Source organism: Rhamphochromis sp. 'chilingali' (assembly GCF_963969265.1).
Source record: "Rhamphochromis sp. 'chilingali' genome assembly, chromosome: 19".
In the NCBI taxonomy this organism is placed as follows: Eukaryota; Metazoa; Chordata; class Actinopteri; order Cichliformes; family Cichlidae; genus Rhamphochromis; species Rhamphochromis sp. 'chilingali'.
Window position 1 is genome coordinate 3,396,180 of NC_137946.1, and position 27,438 is coordinate 3,423,617.

Sequence of the window (27,438 nt, forward strand, 5' to 3'; positions counted from 1 at the left end):
GTCCAACAGGAACAGTGGAGCTGAACAACACTTTGTGAACATGGAGGTAAAGACCTGGCCTTTTGAAGTAATGCAGTCTGGACATGAAAGAGAAATTTGTTTGACCACAATAACAGCAGTCTTGTTTGGCTCAAATGAAGGGGAACTATTCTGGAGAGTAATTTTGAAGCATAGACGTGTTCTTGTTTGGGTTTGCTTGGCTGCCTTGGAGACTCAGCAGTTGGTTATTCATCTATGAACCCTACATCCTTTGAAAAACAGGCTGGTAAAAGCTATCCAAGATGGACTAGAAGTAGACGGTTCAACGGGACAAAAACACTGGTTCAGAAAGAAGGCAGAGTCATTGGCTGGTTTAGTCACAATGCAGATTTGAAACCCGTCACACTGTTGGAGGGTTTGAGAGAGATGTAGCACGTGGACGGAATTTCTAAAACAACTTGTAGCAGACTGATCTCAGACACTAGCTGATGTTTAAGCCACACGGTGGCTAAAGGGGACTTAGTTGTTTCATAGAAGATGGATATATATGCATGTATCCACCTGAAAGAGCATATTTTCTTTCTGTCTATACCATCCTAATCCGAACACTGGACGGACTTCTTTTTCATGAGTATGTGTGTGAATTATTGCACAACACACAAAGTTTCTATTGTAATGTGATGTTGGTGTGAGGCTGTGCTTTGTGTTGTCTGGAGAATCTCCCCTGTAAAACCACCTCGTTAGCAGCAGCATGTCCACCTTCTTGTATTCTGTCTCTTTTTTCTGTGCCTGATTTTAGAAGCTTTCTACTGTCTCAAATCTTCTCTTTGTACTCACCTGTATGTTCTGACGTACTGTATCAGACAGGTGTTGGTGAGGTTATCTAGTGTCAGCAGACAAAGAAGAGGTCCAGATTGTAGATATTGTCAGCAGTGAAATGGGATACTTGTTACAAAAAACAAAGTTCTAAGTGGTTAGTAGTCCACAATGAGCTCATAGAAGCAGGGACTGGATTTTGGAGTAAAAGCTTACATTCACATGTGGCTGATAGAGGAGGCATACATTTAGCTCGTTGCTGGAATCAGTTGTTTGCATCTCTGTTGCAGTGAATGAACACAGTGACAGCAGCCCTGCATGAATCTTTCATTTTCAGAGGTGTTATTTTTTTAGCATTGTCAGAGAGGTGCTGATTGTGCTACAGTTTCTGAGCAGTCTATGGTGAAATTAATTCAATTTATGTCTCCTTGGTGTATTTCATATTAATATCAGATACAAGAACGTGACTCAAATAAAAAATAAAAATGTAATGGTGAATGCAGAGAAAGGAATTTGCACCAGTGTTCGTAGTACTGATAGGTGCAAATTCAACCACCAGGTGGCACTGTTCTCCCAGGTTATTCCAGGAACGATTGAAAAACATCTGCACTTGAGTCCTTTGCTAAGAGATCTACAGCGCACACACGTGTTTGCTTTCTTTGTGACAAGCTGAACAGCAGATACACAAACCCTCCCAATGTCACCTTGGAAATGGAGACACACCTGTCCTCACCTGGTAACAATAAAGTGAAACACGTTTCAAGTGATGCCAGTGTACGCAACTGCACCCAGCTCAAAGTAAACGCATTTAATGAAATAAAATGCTAATAGAAACATTTCATACAGTTTGGAGAAGTTTTCATTGTCATCACCATATTTCTGAGTTCATGTCCATATAACAGCATGCAGCACCTCTGAAGGACATACAGATACATCCAGATCTACTGCCTAACAAATCCTTTCTGAGTAATCATCATATTTGCTGCTTGCATAGAGGCAGTCCTGGCCTTGACGCTTTCATACCTGTTCTCTGTAGAATTTCACAATGAACTGAAATGTTTCTCCAGTGACCTCTAAAGAGTTTCTCTGATTCTACGGGCATTCACAGTGTGACTGGCTTATTAAAGAGTCAGGTGGGCCGCTTACATTGGCCAGCGTGTGTCTGCTCCCCACGTAGCACTCGGTGGAAACCTTTCCTCTCACACACCTCTGCTGTACCAGTCATTTAAAGAACTACCTCATGACCTTTTCACATCATCATCTGGGGAGGTAATCTTGTGGAAGTCCGCTAAAGTTCCTGCTCTGCAGCGCCTGGTCAACAGCATGAATGTGGGAGTCAATCATCTGTCTCATGTCGGGAGTGAATGGGTCAAAAGAGGGCCGCTGAGCCCCTGAGCGTTTGAAATGCCCGTCTTGGTTGCTCTCTGCACACAGAAACCTCTCCTCTGTCATAGTGACGTTTAGAAAGGCTGTGATGAGCCGGAGCTGGGGGAGGAGATCTCGCTGCAGCTCCTCATAATGCACCACCAGGAGGCGACGGCCAAACTTCAGCCAGCTCACAGCATGAGATGCCCACCAGGGGGCATAGCTGGAGACAAACTCTGGCCATTCTGCAAGTGAAAGAGGGTACAGTTGGATTATTTTTAGCTAATTTGATCAGGAATCACACATAGACGTTGGATTTTATCAATATACTGCATGCTTCTGAGAATTTTCATTTTTGTGTCTGTGTCAGTGTTGAATAACTGATTGCAGAACTAAGTAAAAAAAATGTACGTGTCCCAAATGATCATCTGAGTGAATGTTTATCTGTGTGAATGTGGAAGACGCGACTCAACTGGTTATGACACAAACTATGGAAAAAAATATGCGTAAAAACTGTGGAGAGCTCCACTGTGTGGATATCAAACGGCAGTACAACTTCAACATAGTTACTCCCAAGGTGAAGACTATAAATCAAATGATTTCATGCACTGCAATCAGATGATAAACATCATTCATCATCGTGTGAAAAAAAAGAGAAACTGGAATGTCAGCCAGAAAGCAGGCAGAGAGGAGACAATGCAGCATGTGTGTGTATATGCCTGTGGTATAGACAGGCTGGCTCTTTGTTGGGTCTCTAACTAACTGGTTGTTGGAACTGGTGTTTTATTTTGTTTGCGTTTTTTGTGTAAGAGCAGCCAATAGCCACATACAAGGGTTGATGAGCGCATCGAGGTGTTTTTAAGCTTGAGACTGTGACTGAAATGAGATATTTTAACTTTTTTTCTATAACATTCATTACGTTCTTAAACTATACATGAGACATTGTAGTTACATTTTGTAAGAAACAAAGAAAAAAACTGTCAAGAAGTAGTGCAGCATGGTGATGGTTTAGCAGCATGATGCCACAGCAGTAGCTTTCAGTCCACACTCATCTGTATTCTGCATTATCCTCAGAACACTCTGTCAACAGCTTTCAGTGGGACCAAGAAACTGCTTTTTCACTGTCTTTTGAAAATCAAATATTTTCAGTGCTGTGAGCAACATGAATGTTGTCTTCTTTAACCCCACGGTATGGAGAGAAGGCATTTAAAAACTCAGAGCAAATAAAAACTATTAAATAGGTGAATGTAGTCCCCGTAAACTCATTTCAGTTCAAGCGACTTGTAAAAAAGTTGAATTAAAACCTGTGAGGAGAGATATTACAGTTTTTCTCAAATGTTAAAACACAAAAGCCAATCCTGTAACCCAAATGACCAGTAGTCTAAACACATTTACTAAATGTAGCCACCATATTCCAGTACCATAAACACATGTCACATGAAGACACAATTCACAAAACACAACCCTATGTACTCATAAATCTAAACACATTTTTCCTTGCTAAAACACATGTTGCAAAACAACTCTGCTCATATTCTCAAATGAAAGCCCATGTGATGCAAAATGCTTGCCACAGTCACCAATCTTTGAACACAGGGAACACACCTGGCGTCATTCACTACACACAATGACTCAAAATTGAAGACACTTGTTGCTAATGCTGTACCCACATGTAAAAGCAAGTTCAGAGTGCACAGTATGCTGAAGATTCCAAACAAGCACAATGGATGAAGGCAGAGTCAGGGGAAGAGGAATTTGATGCAGAGGAGGGAGAAGAGCTGGCCCTGGAAGAAGAGGAGCAGGCCAATGAGGAAGAGGAGAAGGCCAACATGGGAGAGGAGAAGGTCCAGGAGGGAGAGCAAGACAACCTCGCACCATCATTACGGACGAGATGCGAGCAACAGCTCAGCGACATGATGCCGCACAGTGATTGTGGTGTGTGTGTGGTGTGAATAATGTAAATAAAAAAACTTCACACCCTGTTCATGTTTTCAAGATTACTGTTGTGTGCAATAGATTCTGTTTTTGCATTGAGTTGTGTTACAGTAGTGTACGTACATGCAGGATTTTCTATAGATTTATACTACTCATATGAAACTCACAAATCTAAATGCCTAATCCTCTGCAGAGATCTACGACGATCCGTTACTGTATAGTTTCTAAAATATGCATTGGCAGTTATGAAACAAAGAACCTTCTCACAAATTGAGCATTGTGTTTTCAATTGTTTTGCTGTAGTGTGTAATGCTGTGTATAGTGTTTACAGTTTTGACAGCTTCGAGCTGCTCTCTTGGTGTGGGAGTTTGAGTTTTGCAGTGGGAAGGTGTGGTTGTGTTTATGTAGCTTTAGAGAAGGGTGTTGTGTTTGGACATTGGGGGACCTGGTGGTAACGTTTGTGACATGTGTTTTAGCATTTGAGAAAAACTGTAAAGAGACGTGAAAAGCATAAAGCTACAACCAACCAAGAACCTTCTTCCTGTGAAATGACGACCCTAACCGCAGCGGCGCCAATAACGAGATTTACGATCCCGCAAAGGTCCGTCTGCGTACACGTTTACGGTTTCAACCACTCCTATCCAGCCCTCCAAGATTCCCATTGCTTCTGATTGTCACAGGTAACGCAAGCATCTGCTTGGAAAGCGGTCTCCTGGCTGGAGTGGACAGTGAACACATCACCTATGCTCGACCATAAATCTCGCTATACCGCCCAAGTACGTGGGAACAATATGACCATGCAGAGACTCGCCCAAAAAGCCACAAACGAGACACAATGAAGGGTGTGATCTGATGTCTGCTATGCCTGAATGCTACATTCCATTTTTTAGACTTTACTCAACAGATAATTGTTTAGTGGAACAAAGTAAAAAGACAACTTTTGAACAAAGTTTAGACAAAGTTTGACTTTTCTTAAAGGGTGGCTGTCTGGTGCTCAGGAGTGAGTCTTGAGTGCTGGCCTGTAAATATAAAGGTGCTTCACGACATTCATCTCTTGTCTACTCTTGTTGTATCATCAACAGTAGGACATTATGCAGCAGTAACTATAGCAACCTTCAGCTGAGCCATAAACCACTTCATTCTATTGGACTACATCACCTTTACTCTTCCACTGGGCATCTGTGGCGTGTCCTAAGTGTCCGGCGCACTTGCGGTTGAATTCAGCCATTAAGGAGCGGTAAGGGTTGCGAATCAGCAGGATGGCAGAGTCAAACATCTCAATTTCTTTCTGCCCACTTTCATGGGTCTTTACGCAAATGCTGCGGCCACTCTTCCAGTAGTCCTTCTCGCCTTTGAAACCTGGTACCAATGAATAAATGAATAGATAACAGTCAGCTGTAGGGCAATATTTCATCAAGCACCCACTTAAACTCTCATTTCAGGACACGGACTGTGCTCTCCCCACCTCTGTTGTACAGCGTGCCATCGAAATAGAAGCTGCCAGTGTAGTAGCCGGTCACAAGCTCGATCAGGTGTCGTACCCAGGTGTTGCCTGCCCCGGGAAAACTAGAGAGAGCCACAAGGGAACTGGATCTTTGAGGCAGAAACATCCTCTCTTTGCACCTGGAGTCTGGAAGCACAGTTTTTTTGTTTCAGCTGTTGTATATCAGCAGAATATCAGAATATATCAGAATATGTATGAGAATATATAGTAAGTATTGTAGCAGAGAGCCTGAAATGGAGTTTTTTCTTTACGTGGCACAAATTGCAGTAGGATTGCAAGTCACAGATCAGAGCTGAAATTTGGGATGAAGACTGTTTTCATTTTTACTAAGCATCTGACCCCAAGAAAACAACACAGTGGTCACAGAAAGTCTCTCAGTTGGGACTTAGAATTAATGCAAGACTGGAACTTTAGCTACACTGCATGATCAGCAAAAAATGACTGACACGGCACAGTGGGATGGGCTCAAAATAATACATTTACAAATAAAAACACGTGCAGATGACTAACACATTTTTGCATTGTGTAACAAATATCTCACCAAGCACAGGGGTATGGTAAACTTGGTAGTGGTCAGGCTCTGTGGACGCCGTGAGTGCAGAGGCGATGGTGTGGTTCCCCACACACTGCTGGTTGTCCGACTGCTGGTTGAGACTGAAAAGAGATGACGTCCATGTACAGAAACAGTGGGGTTTCTTGAACACAGCCAGTGGGAGCTCCTACAAACCAAAAGCACAAATGTTCTTCAGGTTGTCATATGACTCATCACACCAATTTTTCTCTCCAAAGACTTCTAATCTAGCTAAGGGTGATCTGTCATCTCAGCTCAGATGCCACCTGACAGGTGGCAGAGCAGGTCAGCCGCTAACCAGAAGGTCGGTGGTTCAAGCCCAGGCTGCAATCCAAATATCCTTGGGCAAGAAACTGACCCGATGTTGCTCTCCGATGCATCCATCGGAGTGTGAATGTTAGATAGAGCATTTAAGAGCTTAGAAGAAGTGCTTGTGTGATTGGGTGAATGAATTCGTTGTGTAAAGCGCTTTGAGTGCTCAGACAGAGTAGAAAAGTGCTATATAAGAACCAGTCCATTTACCATTTACTCAGCTGAATCTGCAGAACATCCCAACTCTCTTATTTTTCCTCACTCTGCCAGGTAGCAGGAGGTTAGAATGCTCAATGTCACAACACGAGGACACTGGAGTGAAACTTTTTTGGAACTGATATGCATGCATAAACACACACCGCACGGTGAGAATTAATCATATTGCAGTCACTGCCAATATTTCTACCATCCATATTTCTGTTTTTTGGAGGCGACACAGCTGCACAGAGTAAGATCTCAGTGCAGGATGCAGAGTATCTACATCTCATTACAGACACATTAAACCTAAAATATTCAGCAAAAATCCAGAGAGCTCTGTGCTCCTACATGTGTTCTCCAGGGAGAGAAGACAGCTCCCTGAGTGGAGAACCACAAGTAGAGTGTGCAATAAATTGATCATCATTGCTGTAATTTGCAGAGGAGAAATTCAAACCTTATCAGTGCACGTCTCGATGCAGGACTGCGTGGTTAGGTTCGGCTGAAAGGAGTAGACGGGGAAGGTGCCGATGATGCTTTTCAGCAACTTGAAGCAACCCCGGTAGTGCACATTTCTGACTGCAAGGAGGAAAAACGCACACGGGGATGATAAGGAATAGCGCTCTGCTAGTGACTGCAAAACACATTTGAAGGGTTTGCCTTGCTTTGGTCAACATTGGGGAGCATTTATTTCTATACAAACAAGTAGCAAATGTCAGATTTTCAAAGAAATGTACATGCAAAGGGTTTCTGCGATAATTATCTTTCCATACTTGGCTGAATTCTGGTACACAGTGTAATACATTCACAAGTCAGCTGCAAATCTCCAGAGACGCCGAATCTTCCAGTCATGAATATTAATATTGTTTATGATCATCAGCTGCTTATATAATAGATTCGCCCTTGACTGCAACAGGAGGAGGGAGCAAATCTTTACACAAGTGAAAACTGTTTTTATAAGAAAAAGTTATGGATAATCATTATAGCTGGATTTGTCGTGGTCATTGTGGGGCTAATACACAATTAGTTTAGTTGAGTCAAGAGTTTAGTCATAAAACAAAGAAGAGTAATGAGCAGTCAAAAAGGTTTTAAAATGAAGCATTAAGGACCATCCAGAACAGCAACACAGGTTAAAAGCTTGACATTTTAAAAGTGGCACATTAACTTTGTGCAACATCCTGCTAAGATAATACAACTTTAAGTATTTACTTAAATATAAATGTCAAATAATATACAGTCAGAGGTTTATGTACACTCATCATGGGCATGAATGTCATGGTAATTTGAAGCTTTTAATGATGTCTTTGAACTGTTTGTTTTTCAGAGTGGAATAAAGGATACGTCTTTAATGACTATAAAAATAAGTTTACATTTATTTTGGATTTTCCCTAATGCACACAGACTCAAAAGTACACATACAGGCTGAAGTACGTAGATATATACTCTTAAAAATTTTAATAAGTGGTGCTAAAAGTTCTATGCTGATTTTTAACTTTTAACAAGACCAATGTAATTAACTCTTTGCTAGCAATCATGGTAGACTATACTGGTAGTTTCTCTTTGCCAGCACAAAAATGATTTAATTTGACAGACGTGACTGGACTGACCAAGACTCACAGCGATAACAGCAAGAAGGGGAGCTGTAGATCAGCATGAGTAGCATGGTCTCTTACAACCATTTCTAAATAACTGCACATTCCAAGATCATCAGTTCAAACAATTTTATGTACAAGTTATATAGATGTGTCACCACTTTGCCAGGATATGGAAGAAGACCTAAACTCTCAGCCTCACCCACATAGCAGACAGGTCTGGCCCGGATCTGGTCTCAAGCCGGCACTGCTGGCTGACTTCTGGCATGGTAAGTGGTATGTCATCCAGATATGGGCCAGGCCCATGGTTTGGTTTATGTGGCCCAGGCTCATAGAAAGCAGGTCTTCCCCAGATCCGGCATCAAGCTGGCTCTTCTGACTGACTGGTGTCATGGCAGGGTGTATGTCAACCAGATGTGGGCCAGGTCTGGCAATGATGGCGCTATTTATGTTCCTATTTTCCTATTTTAGTTAGAAGACCCAAATGCCATGTTGCAATACTATACTGCTATGGTATGGTTTCAAATGCAGGTTTGACAGGCTTGTGAGTGTACACTTTATCCAAAACCTAGTGAGGGTTTACTCATGTTCATCACCAGGTAGTTGTAGGCAGTGTTGGGGAGTAACGGAATACATGTACCGCCGTTACGTATTTAAAATACAAAACATGAGTACCTGTATTCCGTTACAGTTACCGTTTAAAAAGGTGGTATTCAGAATACTTTGTTGAAATAAATGGATTACACTGCGGTACTTCCCTGTTTCATTTTGTCGCGGGTCAGGACTGTTTGGGTTTTGTTTGACAGCTACGTGCCGTTGTTCCAGGCGGCAGCGTTACGGTTGCCATGGTTACAGGGTGACGCTCTCTCTCTGTGTTTCCTGGGTGAGAGAGCGCCTTTTTGTTGTTGTTGTGCTAAGCTAACATGCAGAATGCTACAAGCATAGCTCTAAAGAATGTAGCATCATGGGCAGTGTAGTCCGTGCTGCAGGGAGAATGGACTGCCATACACGTTATGTGTCTGTGAGCGCGAGGAGGGAGAAAAAGGAAAAGTACGAGCTGTCATCGAACAAAAACGGGAGCTGGAAGCATGTAAATATAATAATAACCACTGCAGCCAAACAGAATGCCTGACGAGCCCAGTTGTAAGTAAGCTATTAAGACTCGACTGTACACCGTGTTCGTGTTTTCCTCCGAAAACAATAAGTTCCATTGGAGCCTTTCAACGCCTCTCTCTGTCTCTGCTAGCAAAGTTGACCCAGACAACAAAGTAAAGCTATTTTTCGGCTATGAGCCCGACACGAACCCGACGTATTAGTCAGAGGTCCCTTTACTACGGTTCGGAGCCGCGGACCTTCAGTAATAGTAATAAATCACACAGCAATAGTACATTCACGTAGTTGTAAAAAGCATGATAATATATTAAGTAATCCAAAGTATCCAGAATACGTTACTGTCATTGAGTAACGTAACGGAATACGTTACAGAATACATTTTGAGGCATGTATTCTGTATTCTATAATGGAATACATTTTAAAAGTAACCTTCCCAACACTGGCTGTAGGTCAGGAGGTTGAGCAGGTCACCTACTGATCGGAAGATTATGAAGCGCCTTGAGGCGACTTTTGTTGTGATTCGGTGCTATATAAATAAAATTGAATTGAATTGAATTGAAGATTAGTGGTTTGATCCCTGGCTCTTCCAGTCGGCATGTCAAGAGTGTGAATGTGTATGAATGCAGTTAGGAAGCTCTCAGTTTAGAGAAAGTGTGTGATTGGGTGAATGTGGCATGTTGTATAGAGCACTTTGAGCAGAAAAGCGCTATATAAGATTCACTGTCATGTTACTTCTGCACTATTATGTTCTGGCACATGTTGTTATCATATGGGCTGATTCAAGTACACGTTAGGCTGACATCTGGGGCCAGATCTGAAACTGTTCTGGGCCAGCACAGGACCACCAGTGTGTCTGCAACTGGCCTTGTGCTGGCCAATGTGTGGGCCACCTCTGGCAAACCAGATCTGGGCCAACAAAGGGCCGTCATTCTTTGCAGTATGTGGACCATGTGTAAGCACATTGTGTGGGCCAGATCCGGGCCTTTCCAATTTTGCTATGTGGGCATATGAGAGGAAATCGAATGGGTGTATTCAGTAACCACCAACGCTCAAACCTGTCATGAACTGAAAACCGCTGGAACACCAGCGTCACTGTCTACAGTGAAGCAAGATTCACATTGCCATGGTCTAAGACGGTGTCGACCAGGAAAGAAATTCTTGCTTCTTCAAACTGAAATTTGCAGATGATCACAGAGATAAGCTATTATGGTCAGATCAAAACTTTTGCTATTTCTCCATAATGAAAAGAAACATGTTTGGGGGTGACAAACCCAAGAACTGGACTTGACTCCAAAAAAATCACCATTTACAGTTTTTGCTCGTTGCTTGAACACTATAAACCCATGCTTAGACTAAAGTAACACAACTTGAAGCTTTTGTTACCATACCCCAAACACATGTACCCATACCTTAAACAAAAGTGCTGCTTTGCACTCTGGTTGCAATTATGCAACACACTTACTCCTTTATGCAACACACATGGTCCTGCATACTACACTCTATTTCATACATAAGACACTTCGTTCAAAAATGAAATTTCAGGGTGCCATTTGGAAAACACATGTATCCAAAATACAAAACACATCGGGTAATTGCAACCACTCAAATATACACCTGAAGGCACTTACTTGCAAAACTGAACACCAATTAGCCAACCACAAAAAGCCCTCAGTTTAGCCAATTCAAGAACTTTGCAAGCATGGATGGAGGGAGAGCAAGAGGAAGAGGAGGAGGAGGTCAAAGAGGCCATGCACGGACCCATATTTCTGATGATATAAGAGCAACTTTGGTGGACCATGTCATCAACCACGGCCTGACTATGAGGGAAGCTGGGCAGAGAGTCCACCCACATCTAAGCCGCTTCACAGTGGCATCTGTAATAAGAAAATTCTGACTAGAAAACAGGTCTGTCTTCATCTCACTGCCTTCTACTCTACTCAGATGGTTTTCATAGTACTGTTCTACAGTTACCATATCAAGTGTACAGGGTATTGCAGGGTGCTAATGCTCCTTTTGCAGCCAAAGTGGTAGTTTCTGTGAAACATACCATGATTACTTATATTGAAGTACAGTGTTGTACAGTGGATGATACAGTATATACAGTGAAGTACTGTAAGAAAAATAAGCAAACCGATGACAATATGTGGTTGTATTTCTCTAGAATGACTCGAAGACCTTCTGGGGGAGGACGCCAACGCCTGTTCACACAACGGCAGGAACTTGCTGTTGTGGACCTAGTGAGGGCAGACAATGCCATCCGTCTCCACCAGCTACGACGGAAAATACTTGCAGACAGGCGAGTGTTCAGCAACATAGACCATGTGAGCATCACCACCATCAGACGCATCTTGGGTAAACACAGCATCACCATGAAGCAGCTCTACAGAGTCCCATTCGAGAGGAACAGTGACAGGGTCAAAGGACTTCGAGCTGAATATGTACGGGTACGTGTAACTGTCACTTACATTTACAATAGAGTATTGGTGAAGTCCAGTAGCAGCTGAATATGTACCATATCAGTACCACATGGATCCATTCTGAGAGCTACACAGGTACCTGTGTGATGGGGTGAGGGTGCTGTATGTGTAGCACTGTAGTACAGTGATATGTTCCCCTTTTTTTCAGAGAATCTTGGCCATGGATGGAGCTGCACAGCCTCATGAATACATTTTCATTGATGAAGCTGGATTCGACCTGAGCAAAACAAGACGACGGGGTCGTAATGTAATTGGCCAAAGGGCAATTGTGCACGTCCCAGGGCAGCGCGGGGGAAACATCACATTATGTGCCGCCATATGCCTTCGAGGGCTTCTGCACCATCATGCAGTACTGGGTCCATACAATAGCCAACACATACTCACATTTCTAGATGCTCTCCATGATATAGTTGTACAGAACAGACCAGATCAGCCCAGGTTTGTGGTGATATGGGATAATGTCAGTTTCCATCGGGCTGCTCTGGTCCAGGCCTGGTTCTCCAACCAAAGTCAACTTGAAGTGGTATGCTTGCCCCCTTACTCACCATTTTTAAACCCTATAGAGGAATTTTTTTCGGCTTGGAGATGGCGTGTATATGACCGCCAACTACATGCCTGCATGCCTCTTCTGCAGGCAATGGAACAGGCCTGCGGCGACATTCAGGTGACAGCAATCCATGGATGGTTTTGACATGGAAGAGGATATTTTCCCCGGTGCCCAGCGGGAGAAGACATTGCTTGCGATGTTGATGAGGTCCTGTGGCCAGACCCCAACAGACGGCGGGATCCATGAGCCCACGTATGCACAATTGTCATGATTTTTTGTTTACAGTATAGTGTTTTTTCTATTACTGTATTATGGGGGTTTTTTTGTTTTGGTTTTTTTTGCTTTATCTGAATTCATGGTACTGCAATGTACAATATTGAGTAGGTCTATTTGCTTTTTTGGTTGTTTGCAAATGTGTCTCCTGAAAATATGCCTTCTGAATGAACAATGGAAATCAAAGACTGCAGTGCTTTATATAAAGTAGACTAGTGTGTTCCTCCTGCTCTGTAAGTGTTTGCATATGATGCAAGTATGTGTCATTTTGTCAACAGAGTTACATTTTGACAAAGGAATGTTAGGTTTTGATAGCAGAGTTTAGGTTTTGAGAGTAGAGTTTCAATTTGGTGCAGATGTGAATGGTATATTTCCCAGTGTTGTGTCATGTTTACTTGTGTTTAGGGTTTTGGCACAATGAGCAAAGTTTTGCAAAATGTGTTCAGGCAACGGGCAAAAACTGTAAAGCTACACTTGGCATAATACTGCAAAGAAGCAAAGGAGTGGAATAACAACAAAGCACAGTTGCCAGTTACACAGTAACACAATTTTGTCAAGACCATCTTCCCAGAGGAAGCAATGGCATGAAAAATAACAAAGAACAGGATGTTGCTGTGTTATATTTTTCTTATTATTTTGCATTACAAATACTACAACAATACCAGAACCAACAGGATTTGTCACTCATGCATGTCTGAGCATCAACAGATGACAGCTCGCAGATGGCTGTCGCAGCAATGCAGCCCGCTTTCTAGGTGTGCATCAGACAAATATGATGACCGCAGGAACGGCGATGGAAGGATTTGTCAATTTAAACATCAGCCAAAGAAATGCTGACACATCTCAGCCAGTCAAGCTGTTTGTGTGTGTGTGTGTGTGTGTGTGTGTGTGTGTGTGTGTGTGTGTGTGTGTGTGTGTGTGTGTGTGTGTGTGTGTGTGTGTGCGTGTTGATGTGCGGGCTGATATATACCTTTTTATGATAATCTTTCTTGAATAAAGCCCCCACCGTTTCACACACCTTCCCCTTTCCTTCTGTAACACTGTGCACTAAGACAAATCCTTATCCTATCCTGCTGTGCTTTTCATTGTAATTCACTTAACTTTCTTCTTTGCTCCTAGCTGTGAATCCCAAAAGTTATCTGATTCTTTGGTTCATATCAGACGCTTTCATTTTTTCCGGAGTGGTTAGGTTAGACCAGAGATGGGCAGTAACACATTACTTGTAATGCGACCACTTTTTTCAAGTAATGAGTAAAGTAAGTGATTACTATTGGAATAAAGTAATAGATTACTGTTACTTTCTAGTAAGCACGCTGCATTACTGCATTACTAAACCATGATTTTGTTTGTGAAAGTGTCTCATGACAATGGCGTACGAGCGTGCGATGTCCGTGGCAGGAACAGCGAAAAATTTAACTTCAAATCTGATCAAGCACCCAGCACGCCACCACGGGAATGTGAAATTCCCATTCCCCTCCATGACATGACCGCAGCGGCTCCGGGCAAACCTCCACAGGCCCCACTCCTGCTAAACAACTGAAAATAGATTCAAGAGCGACAGGACTTAGTGCTGCTGAATCTTTGATTCTGAACATTATTTTATTGTATATCTTGGAAAATGCAGAAAATAGGTTTAAATGTTATAAGCAACAATCAGAGACTGTTGGATATAATTTAATTTTTGCTTGATGCATAAAAGTTTAAAACTAATAAAACAATTTTTTAAAAGTGACTTTTCCATTTGATTCAATTTTATATGATGGATTATGCAGACAAAGATCGATTTGGGTTGAAAGGCCTAATGCTTTATTACTTATTCAGGTTGTGTATCATGTTTTTTAAAAGTATCTAAGTAATAAAGTAACTAATTACTTTTGAAAATAAATAATCAGTAAAGTAATGGGATTATTTTCTTGGAGATGTAATCAACAATTAGTAACTAAGTACTTTATTCAAGTAATTGGCCAACACTGGGTTAGACAAAGCAAAGTTATGGTTAAGTATATGTAGACACATTTAGAGGAAGTAAATGACGATAAAACCTTCAAAATATGAGTAATGTTGGGTGGTTCCAGACAAAAGATGATGAATGTGAAAGATGCTTCTCTGGTTGTGTCTCCAAAACAATTCTCCCTCATCGCATCGACAATGCATCCTCACTGACCAACAAAATATGAATAATGCACCGTGGAAGTGACACGCTGACCAACTTGACAACATCTCTAGAGCAGGGGTGTCCAACTCCAGTCCTCGAGAGCTACTGTCCTGCAGCTTTTAGACACATCCTTGTTCCGACACATCTGAATCAAATGAATGACTAGTTACCCGGCCTTTGCCAAACTTGATGGCATGCTGAAGAGGTAATCCAACCATTTGATTCAGCTGTGTGGGAGTTGGACACCCTGCACTAGAGAAAAGAAAACAACAAAAACTGATGGCAGTATACCTCTGAAACGTTGGATTCACCAAAGAAGAAAATGTTGAGTTGAGACAGTAGAAACTTTGGATCCTGTGGTACTAAATTCAGTTCAATTTAAACTCTATTGAATTCATACAGCACCAAATCACAACAAGGTCCTTTATGTGGTAAGGTCAACCCTTACAATAACACAACTGCTATCTATACCAGTCATCTGATTGTTGGCGCTTTCTCTAAGTTAGTTCCTGGACAGAGGAATCAAATGTGCTGTATGTATAAGGCTTTGGTTGCACAGCGGCATGTGGCAGCGTTATAGATGGTGGTGTGGGGAGTGCATAGCTTTAACTTTTCTGTGTTGTTGTGTTTTGAGAATTTAACTTCAGTCATTTCTTCACTCATCTGCGGAGCCCGTGTAGGGTATAAATAGTAAACGGTGCCGTGTCTTCCCTGAGGGAAGTCAACTCACATTTTCTGTGACCTGGCAGCTGCTCCTCCACCTTGTATATGGAGAGACGGCCCACGCCGCCACAGGGAGACCCCCTCTCACCCCGACACACCAGACTACAATCCTCTTCCGGAGCCCGAGGGCTGCTAATCCGATTCCCGCAGTGGCACTCGGCTCCGTACTCCAGACCTGCAAACTGGTAACCACTACACACACACACACACACACACACACACACACACACACACACACACACACACTGATAGTTATTGCCCTAGCCAATGGCAATCCATAACCTGAAGCTATTGCCCTCTGGCTATGCTCTCCCACAGGACTTTCGATAACATTTCAAACTTATCATTTAACTCAAAGTTACTGGGCTTACACATACAGTTTCCCCGTGATAGCCATCAGTGCTTTTCATTCTGCACTCTCCTGACTGTGTAATGCCTTCTTCTGGCTGCAGTGCAGTCACCTCTGATCTGTACTTTACATATCAAGGCTCTTGTGACTCATCCCCCTTTCCTCTTCCTTTATCCAGGCTCCTTGGGAAAGACAGAGACCTCATCAAAACTGACCTTTTCATGTATGTCCTTTGAAGCTTGCTCATAAATTGCCTTGACTTTTTACTTTTGCTCATTGCGGTAATTGGCTCGCTCAGGTAACGAGACTGCCTTCCATGTGGACAGGCAGAGGGCGGGTTTGCATTTGAGATGGAAGCGCCAGCTATCCGCCTGGCAGCATCCATCTGTCCTCAGCTGTTCCCGTTTCACTGGGGATGCACTGCTTCCTGGCTGCTAACATATAAAAAGGAATAATTCAAGCAGGTCATTCCTTGAGTTGTGTTTGAAAAATTCCACCTGTCTCTACATGTTTAATAACAGGTTTGTTGAGGATGTGGCAGCGCTGATTACTCGGCTCACACTGACCCAGTCAGAGACTTCCACACCACAGCACGTCCACAGGAAAAGCACATATCTAACCACTGATTTATTCACCAACTGCTGGACTCAGCTCATTAAGCGTTCTATAACACACACACAAACACCTCCCTTCTTCCTTTTTCTGCAACAGATCGAGCCTTCTGTCCTGGCCTGCTCTTCATTCTCCCCTCTCTCACTCCTCACCCCCTCATCTTTTACTGTCATCCAGCCACCTGGCTCTCCGCTATAGCTCAAAACACAGGAGGCATTCATGGAGGAGACTGAGATCCAAAGCATTTACTCACACAGCGAGCTTTCTGTGGTCCCTTCACAGGAGCCCGCTGTGAACGCATTACCTTTCCGAGCAGGTGTCTTGACACAAAGAACTGGTCATTTTGCGCAGGTCGTAAAGCATGGTCCCTCCCAGGGCTCGATCGCTGGCGTTGTGAAGGAAGCATCCGATGTAGGTTCCTATATGAAGAAAAGAAATGTGAAATTAAAATTCATTCAGGCAGAAAAGTCCTGTGGTGGCACTCAGCGTGCGCAATCACAAAACCAAGGCAGCTGAATGAAAAGTACACATTTATGGTCAAATCTAATAATAAAACAGGAATCGGGCACTTGTCATTCAAGAATCGGACAGATTTCCAGCAACGCATTTCTTTTTTCTTTGATTTGACCTTGGAATTTTCCCTTAGTTTTCGCCTATCATCCTTTATTGGCCAAATTAAACTGAGTGACAGACTCATAAGGTATAAAAATACTCACCATTAGCACCATTGACAAACTAAATAATGTCCTACGTAGTGCCTCGCAAACTTAGAACACATTTGTTTTTTAAAATCAAACAGAAATGAGACAAATTGTGTATGTCCATGTTTGTGTTTGGTCCATGTTGCACACACACACACATGTTGACACACTCCTCTGCAACTTGATATGGCATCTTCGGTTTGGCTCCGGACACATTCTCCAAGGGTGGCAGAACCAAAACAGCCTTTGCGTCATCACTTAGTCACGGTTATTATGCACAGCAGCATGTATCGTGAGCCATAACATCCAACTAAATTATAACATGGCAAGGCTTGATTTATCCAGCAATGTAGATGATTGGTATTTCTGCATTACTGTGAACCTATTTACTTCCACTAGAATAAAAATCACCCGTGCAGAAAGAAGGATGTAACGCATAATAGGCTACGGCAGACTATTATGATGTGCTGACAAGATTAAGGCACCATATAAGATGTAACCCAGATTCAGTCTTTGATGTAATCCCTGTCTTTGCCACATTGCAACATCAAACTCTGCTCAGCTGACACATTAAAGTTTTCTTTATAAATTTCATTTTCAGCGTGCGAGGGAGCTGATGCATTTCTTTGTGTGCAGATTTAATTTCCATCTTCCTCCTCGAGTCTGACACTATTATGTTTTGAGGCCACATGCTAGATGTTGTTAGTCCTTTAGGAACTGAGTTTTTGGTGGATGGAGTGCGTGCACATACTTGGCTTTTAGGTTTATTTTGCAATCCCTAACATGAATTTACGTGTATCGATGTTTATAGGTTTTAAGGACACGAGGGGCTTGGCTTTCTGTTTTCACTTTACTACCAGCGGCGAAATAGGCCGATGCCAACTGGTCAAAGAGAGGATTTAATAAGTGTTGGAGGTGCATGTGACGGGGACTGATGGAATGTGCAGCAAGGTGAGCAGACAAGACAGAAACACGCAATGGGCTGTGAAATCTCTGGCAGGCCAAGCATCACCGTATCGAATTTGTGATTCAATCAGTCTGCAATGTCTTCTGAAGCTCGTCCAGCCTGTTGTGCTGGAGTCAGGCTGAGTCACCAGCCGCCGGCGCCCAAAAAACAAATGCAGGAGTACAACGGTAGCTGCTGCCTCAAAGTACTGAAAGGCTGGGACCACCAAAGAAGAAACTCAAATGGTATCACCCAAGGTGATGCCCCCCTATGCCTCTCAGCCACCCGGCGGTGCAGGTCATTGTTTTAATCAAAGTGAGAAAGAGACCCCGGGCAATAGAAAGAAAGTGTGTACTTTATTGTACTTTATTGAGCCCCGTGGGGAAATTGCTCTCTGCATTTAACCCATTCACTTAGTGAAGCAGTGGGCAGCCATATAGCAGCTCAGGGTTAATGGAGGGAATCAGCCTGAATTCCCAGACATGATAGAAACGACTGCACTTTTGGCTTGCCACTGTGCTGCTTTCTTAAACACCAAGACAGATGGCTGAGCTGGAGCTGATTCTTCCCCGCAGGATTGGATGGAGGAGGCTAATGACAGGATGGCCAAGAATGAGGACATGTGCTGCTGCCACGGGTAGCAACTGTGTGTGACCATTAAAGTCCGCTGAAGGGGGTTCATAGCCTCGCTGCTGGATCTACATACTAAAACCCTCACAAGTGTGAGCAGCGTCATAAAAAAAGGACAACAAAGAGGGTTTCGATGCATTACAGGCTGACCTGAGACAGGATGAGAGGAGGATCATCTCAACGGGGTGTCGGATGCTGAAAAACACAACACTCCTAAGACTGTTAAGACTTTTTCACACACACACTGCAGCCCTGAACTTGTCTAGACATTATGCGGAGGAGCTGCGTGTCAGAATGATGCACGCTCTATACAGCCGCCACTGCTCGCCTGAACCAAACTGAGTGTTTGCAGTAGTGAGAAAGCATTTAACAAGGACAAAATCAAGTGCAGCATTAATTCAGGGAAGCCACAGAGTCAAGCTCAGCTGCAGATTAACTGATTTCAGTAGCAGCACACATCCGATACACTTCCACATATCCAAATGGTTATTTCATAGAGGGCATGCTATTTAAGCTCCTTATCTGCAAACCCACCTTGTAACCGACCTCCTGCCCAGCTCCTCTTTTTCTGACTTAATCTCCTGTTTCTGTTTCTGACTTATTCGGTGTCATATCTGTTGTCACTGACGCCAGCTCTGTTCTGAACTGCTCCTCTGCCTAACTCAAACATTCCACATACCCGCATGGAAGGCTCCAGGAAAGAGCCATGGTGCAAAATATAAATTACTGCAGATGGAAATAGCTTTTCTTCTTTGTCTGAAGTTCAGAGTTGCCAGTCACATCACAGAGTTAATGCAGAGACCTATTACGTTCACATCAGACTCCCAGCGAAACCAAGGGGCAACTTGGACTCTTCCATGTGCCTTTGGGCTTTGGGAGGACACGGAAGCACGAGTACAGACCACTGCACCGCTGCCACCTGTGTGTACAAATCACTTACAGCACTGAGTGAAACTTTGCCAGAGAATCAAATACTTTGTCATATCTCCATCTACACATCTCTCCTTATTTGTACTTTACATATAAATACATTTGTCACTCATTCCTGCAATGTGTAGGGTTTCCAGCAGCAGATACAAAGTATTATACATCTCTGACGTTTATTATAAAATGTTTGAACAGGTAGAGCTCCTGAATCCATGGATATATGAAACTGAAAATGCATGTGCAAACTTCTCCATCTGGCTGTGTGATGTTATTACTGCTACACCCTCTGTGTGAGAGCAGCCACTGAATAAAGATGGGATAAAGACTAAAATCATGAAAATGCCTTTTGGGATTTTGCACCTTTTTGGAAGTCCAGAGCGGAGCGGGACTGATATGTCAGCAGATTACAGCCAATAAATGAGCTACCATAGAGAGATATGTTTAACCACCTGTCTTGTCCTCACATTTGTTATTAAAATAAAAAAAATCTCTTTTAAAGGATTTTTATTGTAAGTATTTGTTTTCATTATGTGATTAATACAAACAGGGGACGGTAACTCTTGATCACATTTTTAAAATTCAGATAATGTGTGCTGGCCTGAAGCTTTTGGGCTTCAGTCCAGAGATTTAAGCCGTGAAATTTGGATAACGAGACTGTTTTGGATGGGTAAGAGCTGTTTAATGGCAGCCTACCTTGGCTGAACCACCTTATGATAGTCTTGATTTAGCTTCTTATTACTGCTTGACTCACAGTAAGTAGCAGCATTTCCCCTCTCCATTACACCGCCTATTCTACTAAATAGGAAAGTGCTTTTTAAATAATTTTAGACATGGTGCTGCAACTGATATTGATGTAACACTGTCTCTAAGACTGTACCTACTTTCATTATAATTTGATCTTTTGATTAACTCATTTGCTACCAAGTCAATTAACTGTTATAGGTTTTCTTTATTCAGCAAGTAGTCCAGTACACAAACATTCACAATAGCAGCAATCACATCTCATTTGAGGAGCTGGAACCAGCACATCTTTCTGCTTTTCTATTATTTTGATGACACATTTAAAGGTTTATGCAGAAATATTTTCCTTTTGCAGAACTTTAGATGAAAATAGTGATGCTTGTTTTATCTCGCTACACTAAATATGAAGGTAAAGACCGTAGGCTGCTAGCTTAGTGTAAAAACAGCTAGCATGGAGATTGCTACTTTGGTTCTCATTTGAGGTAAGAAGGCCAAATATCAGTAAGGTCTCCAGTTAACATTTTTCACCTTTCTGTGTGTGTGTGAATCTGCCATCATGGTGGAGTTTGTTTGCTTAACACAAAAACTAAACGGTGACTTTGTGGGGTGCTATTTACAGAAATGCCTTTTGATCAGAAGCAGTGACTTCTTGGAATCAGTCCACTAGAGGTTCAGTGAGATATTTCTTGCCTCAAAGTCCAGCAACAGCAGCTGGAAGCTGCTGACAAGACCCACCAGCGTCTGGTTTTTATGTTAAGCTAGGCTAAAAATGTGTTAGTCATGGTGGGAAGTGACTGCAGCAGACGGCTGTCCATCCACGAGCCTGCTTGTGCTGGAGGTTACTTCCTGTTGAGAGGGATTTTTTTCCTTCCCCCTGTCACCAAGTGCTGGTTCATACACAGCAAATTCAAAAGTGTTAAATGTTTTGGTGTTAATAGTCTTCTTGCAAAAGTAGAGTTAATTTTACTCTAAGCAGAGTCACATTCTTTTAATGTAACTCTGAGGTGTAAAATGATAGTAGTTAAAATCGAGTGTTAAAAATGAGTGTTTCTCTGTCAAATCTGGAGGTGTTACAATGGAAACATTAACTCTTGACCTCTTAACTCTGAACTCCTACAGGGGCTATGACACCAACAGAGTAAATTCACAGACTCCGCCCCCAGCACGGCTCCAATCGAAGCTGAAGTGAAGCCGTTTCAGAACATTTTGCTCTACATATTTGAGTTGTTTGCCATGCTTGGTAAGTCATTTTTTCAAAGATTGTTTCAATTATTATTATGAGCTTTTACTTCTGTGGCTCTTTGGAGTTGAGACAAAGCTGTGTGAAAGGCATTAGCCATGTTGCTCGCTGATAGCATAATATTCTGTTTTAGCTAGCTGAAAGGTATTGTTTGCGGGCAAATACCACAGCCTTGAAAAAAAGCTTGCATGTGAATTTTCAGTCAAACTTTTGGTCAAATACACCTAAAACAATGTGTAGAATGTGAAATGTTGGTATAATGGTGCTACTTGAAGCCTGAAAACGATCGCCCATAAAAACGAGCAAACAGCAGTAGCAGACGTCCTGACTGGGTTCTACGTTAGCATAGATCCCTCCAGAGTTTTGTGCACACGGTTTAGGTAAAAATGAAAAAGGTTGAGGTTTTACATTTAGTTCAGTATTACCTGTTGCCTGTGTCCTTGTCTTTTGGGAAAATACTTTACACAAGTAATGGCTCAAAGAGGATTCCTTTTTTTTTTTTACTGTGCTGCAATTGTTTACTGGATTATTTGTGCCATTAATTAGTGTCAACTAATTTTTATTCGATCTCCGCACAGGATATGCTTGTGAAGATGGAATATGGGGGAGAGCAGAAGTGCGTTGAAGTTCCACAAAGGGATGAATGAAGGACATGCATATTGTATTGAAGAAATAAGTGATGAGATGCTGTTATTTGCATTTACCAGCTCAGACCTTTTGATAAACAAAATTCTAATGAAATTGAGAACATGTATACTGTTACGTCTTTCAGAAAATGTTTTGAAATCTTGGTGCACAGTTCAGAATAAATGTTTTTCAAAAACCATTGCATCTTTTTAGTAAATGTTTATTTCCAAAAGAAATTTCTAGAAGTTCAGAACAGTAAAATTCCCGCTTTTTAGAGTGAATTAGAAGATAACTCTTACGTAGTTAAACTAAAATACTCTTTGAGAGTTAATATATAAACTCTTAACACCAAGTATTAAATTATCAACTCCAGACAGATTTGGTGTTTAACACTAAATCAGAGTTAACGTACCAACTCTCCAAAAAGAGTTAAATTAACACTCTCTGGTGTGGACCCATATAGACACTTTAATAGTGTTGAAATCAAATCCGACAGTGTTAATTTGGACATGCTGGATTTGCTGTGTAGGAGGTTGTCTGATTGTGGGGGTTTTCTCTGGGTTACTCGAGGGCCTCTTCCTCACATGATAAAGCACCTTAAGGTGACTCTTGTTACGATTTAATGCAATATGAAGACAATTTAATTTAAATGTATTTATTAAATATTGCATTTACATGTAAATGATTTTCATTTCAGTGTCAAATACATGTTGTGGAATTCGAGTGATTGCTTCATTATTATCTGGACTGATATCCTGAAATAATGCATATACTTGGTTTAGAAACGGTGTCAAAAATACGCTTTTTTCTAAGCCCTTCAACCGGCTACTTTCACAGGGCCTGTGGCACAATAGACTTGGGTAATTGAATTCTGTGTCCTGGGTAATACTTTTTAAAAAAGACCCTTTGCCAGATGGCTGTTACTGAAACTGATCTCTTTCTTGCCTCAAACATTTTTCATCTGTATTACCCTACTTAGTGACTGAATGGTCATGTAGTGTCTGTTTAAAAAAAGGATTAAGAGCTTTTACGGGATGCTTTTCAAGAATGGGCTGAAAGAACAAATGTTCCACCGAAGGTAATTCCAATGTATTTATCATTTCAGCAAAATGGCAAAGGCGCTGACAGGCACAGTTAAACAATGGAGTAAACATCCATGGATATCTCAAAGTACTCAAGTAATGGTGAGGGCTCCTTAGCAGAGAGTGCAAGTAAGAAATTATATCGTTTTTTTAGCTTCATAATTACTAATTTATTTTCTGGAAGCTACTTTAGTGCTCGCCTGCCTTTTTTTTTTTTTTTACTCTTCTGGTTTCGAGAGGATCAGTGAGCTCTATCTTTCATCTACAAGATCTGAAGCAACCAAATGTAAAATGTTATATAAATGTATAATGAAGCTCTTCTAAATGTTCTAAGGTCATGATTATCTGTTCATAAATGTCGAATGAAGCTTGTTGTGAGTGCACTATGTGAGTCCTGTGCAGAGAGTGCGGTTTCCCAGCCCCTGGCCATCTGAACAAAAAAGAAAGCCCAAAAATAGAAAATAAACATGCATATGTGCTCCTGATATGTTGTTCACGGGGAAATCCGTCGGCTCAATATGCTCATAGGGTATTTTTGTCACTTTTTCCCCCAGAGTGTTTTCATAGACTTTGTAATATATGTTTTTAATTTAATGGCAGAAGAGTTGTCCAAGCTTGGCCACGGTCACCTGTGTGGCCTTCCTACGATTTGTGAGAAGGCCACACAGGTGCAAGTCAGTGACATAGCAGAGGTCCCGGTGTTTTAGAAAAGCAGATCTAAAACGTGTTAGAGTGTTTAAAATCCCAGCTCTACATTCTCAGCAGAAGTCATTGGAGAAGATCTTTTTCCACGTAAAGAATCGTGCATTTGTCATGATGCACGTTAATGGCATTAACACTTCACTGGCACACTAATACATCTAAATAGGGCGACGCAGTGACCAGTGCTTGTTTTGTCTGCTGGCTAGTTAGCTATACTAAAAACAGCAGTGAACCTTGTCAAGCCACAAGTGATAGAGGCAGGACAGTGTCAGCTCAATGTGCAGACAAATTCATAGCTGTGCACAGTTATTTACCTTTGTGCCTGCTGCTTCTCTGGACGGAGACTCTTTGCTCTGGACTCTCTGGCAGCAGACTGTGAAACCAGCGATGATGCAAGTGTTGGACCCCTAGGCTTCGGGAAGCAGTCCAGTGTCGCCCTCCTGCCTTGGCTCCCCCTCCAGACGCAGCCTGAATGGCAACCCATCTGGAGCGTGCCCTCATGCCCAAGCCTGCAGTCCTGAGGGCAGTAGGAGGTGCAGAGAGGGACCACAGGGGGGGCAGGCTGGCCAGGTTTGGCTGAGCCACTCTGATGCTGGAGCGCTGTAGAAGCAGGATGCTGCCTGCCATCAGATAGGCGATGCCCAAGCAGAGCAGCAGCATTTGAGCCCGCTTCAAGAGGCAGTGCAGCTTGTAGAAGGGTGCCACCATTCCTATACCATTTACTGTCTCGCAGCTCAGTGGAAGGCCATTTGGCGAGTAAGGAGAGAGAGCAGATCTGTAGCCTACTTAGAACTTCATAATAATGACAAGACCTGTAGGATCTAGCAGAGGTGCAAACATTGTCTTGGTCCTTTTGGAGCCACAGAGTCTGAGATCAGCAGTGTAACAATGGATGTATCACACCAGAAAGATTTAATATCCAATGCTGTGGTCAGTGACTCCAAGGGGATCCTTGGGTGTAAGCTGGGGGGAGAAAACAGAAAAAATAGCAGCAGCTAGATTTAATGCAAGCGTATTTCTCTATATGTCAGCACAATGAAAAGGAAAAGATGAGCCCGACTGGTGAATTAGATTCACAGCTTATGTTGACATATCGGCTTGTGTTTCTGTCTTGCAGCGTCTTGCAACAAATCCCATGGTGCTGCTCCATTGCTTCCATTGTTCGCATTTGTTTTTATATCATATTGCTGCCCAAAGTTGCGATTCCTGATTTTAAAATGACACCGAACCTTTGTGGTTTCAAAGTGCATTCTTGACCTTATCTCCCAGCTTCCAAATCTCAACTATCTCAATGAAAAAAAATATCATGTGATTAAAACTGTCTGGAGAGCGCATTATGGGTGCTTATGAAATGGGGATTATCATAGCAGTGTGCGCAGACAAACTCTTGCCTCATCCGTGGAGAGATGAATAAGTGATGAGTGGGGGAAAACATGCAAAGATGAGATGTTGAGGATCGCTGAATATGTAGGCTAAAAACACTGTGGTGTTCGCAGTGTTCTCTGAAGCCTGACACTTTGACTGAAGAGTGGAGCAGTGGAGTGAACATCCGATGAGATCCATTAATGCCTCGTTGTCTCGGTGGCCGTCACACACCGTCATGCCCTTCAGCTCTACTTTTCATCTCAGGCCTTCTAAGACACACTCCACCCCCCCTCAAAAAAGTAGGGGTGCGGTGATGCTCCCTATGATAGAAGCAACAGTTTGCTCAGTGAACAGTCTCCGATCATGTCCAAGTGCCCAAGTTATGTTCAACTCCACGTTTTTACGCGTAAAATAACTCGCGGTTGTGTATTCGAGGTGAAAAACAAAGACGCGTGGCTGAATTGATTTAGTGGAACGGGATGGGAGGTTGAAAGGCAAATGAATCACAAGCGAGAGTAAACACGCATCACCTATTTAAGAAGCCGAGGTCTTCCATCTTAAAAGCCCCTCACTGTGCCTCCACCATTTACAGTATTGAATGTTGGACCATGCGGCTTACCTTCAGCACCGGAGCGGCGCGGCATCCTTCCACTGCGCGATCACTTATCAGTTTATAGCCGTTAAGATCGCTGTTTTCCTCGCTTTGTTGTGCACCGAGTGTGTCCTCGGCGTTTCCCAGAGCTGTTATATAAGCTCGCTCTCCCTCTCTCTTTCTCTCTTTCTCTCTGCCAGCGCTGCTTTCCGTCGCCCCGAAAGGCTGGCACGGCGATATAAAGCGCAGGCAGTACGTGTGTATGTGCTTGTGTGTCAGAGAGAGAGAGAGATACAGAAAGAGGAGGTGATGGGGACGAGAAGGAGGGGTAGTCGGTCTCATTTGCATTGGTGATGTGGACGCGTCACAGCTCCTCCACCGTGCAAACGGGAGTCGTGTCCAGCAGTCCACAGGCTTTACTGCACATAAGGAGGGCCTTAAAAGGCGTGCAAAGGCTATGCTGAAGCCCATCTCCATACACTGAGCTCCATGCCCACAGTGCACTATATATTGAGGTACAATGCAGAGGGCGGCGGGGCAATAAAACCCCACGCGTGAACCATTTGAAGGACGTTTCAGAAAACGCCACAGAATAATCAGATCCACGTCTAAATAAACAAACTAGGACTGAATCTGACAATATCAGCATTGCTCAGAGATCCAGAGCACAAATCATGCAGTGGTTCCCGCGCGTGTGGCCCTACAGGTTAGGCTCGTTGAAGCACTTAATGAACTGCCGTGACTCACGCGTCAGTCTAGCGTGGATGACGTCCTAGCACTACAGCAGCACAGTCAGAGCCTGGCCTCCGTGTTCCTGCCACCAACAATGCAGAGCAAAGCAGTACTTAAATGTCACGGTATCTGTGTTCACGACTGAAGGTAAAGAAAACAACCACACTTACCCGTGAAGTTACCGAGTAAGGTAGTAAAGGTGGGTCAAAGTGATCACATAGTGGAAAGCTATTTCGTGAGTTATTAATGAATTATGCAATAAAATATGAATCTGCAATTTCATTTACAGACGACCTTTTCTTTTGTTATCTACACATTCATAAAGTAGGCCAATTCATTATTTGATCATTTAACTGACAATAAACAGAGGAATTATAAATACATAAATTCCTAAATGAACTAATAAATGAATTAATAAATACTTTTTTGTACTTGTCCTCCATCATAATATGTTTATGTTCTTACAAATGGTTTTTCTGTCGAGATCATTTATGTTCTACATCAGCGTCTTCTTCAACTGGAAGGAGGTGTGTTTGTTAAGAAATCCTTTAAGTAACAGGTGGATGCTGGTGTCTGTAGTTGCTAGCGTTGCTGGCTTTACAGTACCTCTATGATTTGCTTGTTGTGCCGTTGGT

General features: G+C 42.6%; 2 protein-coding genes across 2 annotated transcripts; one reads left to right on the forward strand and one right to left on the reverse strand.

Moving 5' to 3' along the window:
* Positions 1-1,357: 1,357 nt before the first annotated feature.
* On the reverse strand, positions 1,358-26,361 carry wscd1b (WSC domain containing 1b). Its single transcript, XM_080867087.1, has 9 exons — positions 26,099-26,361; positions 24,429-25,077; positions 16,823-16,937; positions 15,565-15,749; positions 7,135-7,256; positions 6,141-6,318; positions 5,561-5,725; positions 5,254-5,454; positions 1,358-2,405 (listed from the first exon to the last, which is right to left on the reverse strand). The coding sequence occupies exons 2-9, from the start codon at positions 24,820-24,822 to the stop codon at positions 2,053-2,055; spliced, it is 1,713 nt and encodes a 570-aa protein (XP_080723213.1). The 5' UTR covers positions 24,823-25,077; positions 26,099-26,361; the 3' UTR covers positions 1,358-2,052.
* Positions 11,303-15,078, forward strand: LOC308387188 (uncharacterized protein). The gene is made up of 3 exons (XM_080867088.1): positions 11,303-11,826; positions 12,008-12,382; positions 12,494-15,078. Exons 1-3 carry the CDS (start codon positions 11,431-11,433, stop codon positions 12,548-12,550), a joined length of 828 nt encoding a protein of 275 aa, XP_080723214.1. The 5' UTR covers positions 11,303-11,430; the 3' UTR covers positions 12,551-15,078.
* Positions 26,362-27,438: the final 1,077 nt, after the last annotated feature.